The 2500-nt window shown below is 29.7% G+C and overlaps 1 protein-coding gene across 2 annotated transcripts in view; it reads right to left on the reverse strand.

Annotated features, from left to right (window-relative positions):
• Positions 1–2500, reverse strand: part of LOC122263811 (carbohydrate sulfotransferase 11) — a 40015-nt gene that overhangs the window by 20582 nt on the left and 16933 nt on the right. For both annotated transcript variants that reach the window (XM_043032442.2, XM_043032441.2), the window contains exon 3: positions 272–429. In XM_043032442.2, coding sequence (XP_042888376.2) covers positions 272–429 — 158 coding nt within the window. The remainder of the gene's footprint in view (positions 1–271; positions 430–2500) is intronic.

The following is a 2500-nucleotide window of genomic DNA, read 5'->3' on the forward strand; positions in this document are numbered from 1 at the left end:
TACAAATAAAAAACAATATAAAAACGAAAGGGAAAACAAAAACACAACAAAACAAAAAAACAATACTCACCCTCAAAAAAAAAAAAAAAAAAAAACAAGAAAAAAAAAAAAAAAAATATATATAATATATATATATATATATATATATATATATATATATATATATATATATATATATATATAGCACGACACAACACCTCCCACAAAATACCCCAACCCCCTCCCCACCCCCCACCCTCCACCCCTACCCCTAACCAACCAACCAGCTTACCGTTTGAGCGTAAACCAATCTGAATATTGCAGCTTCTCTCCCTGTTGAGTCAACTTCCTTACGTAGTCATCCTGGCCCATATATACGTCGTACTTCTCACATACATCGTGGGCGGTCCGGCTTCTCTCCTTGTGGGCTTCCCGCATCATGGCTTCGTTCTGGGGAGGAAAGAGTGGAGGGGGGAAGGGGGAAGGGGGAAGGGGGGAGTTGGGTTATTTCGTTTTTTTTTTTTTTTTTTTTTGGTTGTTTTGTTTTGTTGGTTGGTTGGTTGGTTGTCAGTGTGAATTTGTTTGTTTGTTTGTTTGTTTTTGTTTGTTTTTATTTGTTTGGATTTTTTTTTCTGTGTCTATCTATCTATCTGTATGCTTTTGATTATCTATTTGTCTATCTATATACATATCTATCTATCTATTGTTTTTATCTATCTTACTAACTATTCATATATATTTTTTTCTTTTTTTTTAACGAGAAGGTACTGTTGCAACGAATAAAAAGATATGCAGTGATGACGGAATGCAATATTTTGAGGTTGATATTAACGACGATAAGGAATGATAGAATATTAACAATCTTGATGATGATATTGCTTTTGACTAATATGGGATGATAATGATATCAATAATAATAATGATGATTATAAATAAATAAAAACAATAACCATAAGGAAGAGATGAACATAATAAGGACAATAAGAATACGAATAAGAAAAAGACTAAGTACAAGGAAAAAGAAAAGAAAAATTGCACCGTATCTGTAGGATCAAAACCTTTCACATTACTCAAGATCCCCTTTGCTTTGTACGTATACGCACGCACATACACGCGCGTAAACACGTTGTAACTATATCTACAAAAATATTAGTGATAATTGTTATCATCAGTACTATCATAATTATTGTCATCATTATAATTCTTATCTTTATTAGCATCACTATTATTATCACAATCATTATTATTGTTGTTATTATCCTTTTAATCCTCATTATCATTATAATCATTATCATTATCATTATCATTGTTATCATTATTTTTATAACTATTAGAATCATAATCTATACCACTATTACTATCATTACTTTTGTCATCCTTATTATTATCTTTCTCATCATCATTACTATTATCATTATCAATATGAACATCATTATCGTTAATGATAATAGGAATAATAATGATAATGATAATAATAATGATATTAATAATGGTAATGTTAATTATGATAATGATAAAAATATCAATAATGATAATAATTATATAAATCATGATCATGATGATAATTCTTATAATAATGAAAATAATGATAACAATAATGATAATTGTTATTATGGTGACAATGATAATAAAAATAATATCAATAATGATGATAAAAATAATGATAATGTTAATGAAAACAACAGTAATGATAATGATGAAAAAAATGATATCATTAATAATAATAACAATGATGATAAAATAACAATAATAATATAATAATGTTAGTGATAACAACAATAGTGATAATCATGCTAATAATGATGATAATAAACACAAAACTAAACCCAGGCACACGACACGCAGGCTGAAATTTGCACAATGTTGCCATCAATTCCATGAGACAGAATTGCCTGTGCATAAGCAGCAATCAGTCAGTGTGTGAAAGTTAAGACAATGGGTAAATAAATAGCTGTTGCACTTCAGTTTGTTTTTTATTGCTCTTTATGTTGCTTGCATTTGGTGTTGTTGCAAGTATTAGGGTTGGTTTGTTATTTTATATGTTTTTTTTTTGTTGTTGTTGTTGTTCTTCTTCTTCTTCTTCTTCTTGTTCTCTCTCTCTTTCTTTCTCTCTGTCTCTCTATCTCTCTCTCTCTCTTTCTTTCTCTCTGTCTCTCTATCTCTCTCTCTCTCTTTCTTTCTCTCTGTCTCTCTATCTCTCTCTCTCTTTCTTTCTTTTCCTCTCTCTCTCTCTCTCTCTCACTCTCTGTCTCTCTCTCTCTTTCTTGCTCTCTCCTTCTTTCTTTCTCTTTCTTTCTCTTTCTCTCTCTCTCTCTCTCTCTACTTTATCATCTTCTTTCCTTATTTCTCATCATAATCCTGTTTTATCTGCTTTCCTCTTTCATCATTTTTATCAGAAATTCACCAAGAATCGAAATTCAATTTTTTATAAACATTTTTTAACATACACGATAAATGTTTTGTATACTGAATTTATGAAGAAAATGTCAAAATACGATCGTTGATGTTGGTGTGATGACGA

This window comes from Penaeus japonicus, unplaced genomic scaffold (assembly GCF_977035675.1).
Source record: "Penaeus japonicus unplaced genomic scaffold, GWHDUDI00000001_assembly GWHDUDI00000027, whole genome shotgun sequence".
Classification (NCBI taxonomy): Eukaryota; Metazoa; Arthropoda; class Malacostraca; order Decapoda; family Penaeidae; genus Penaeus; species Penaeus japonicus.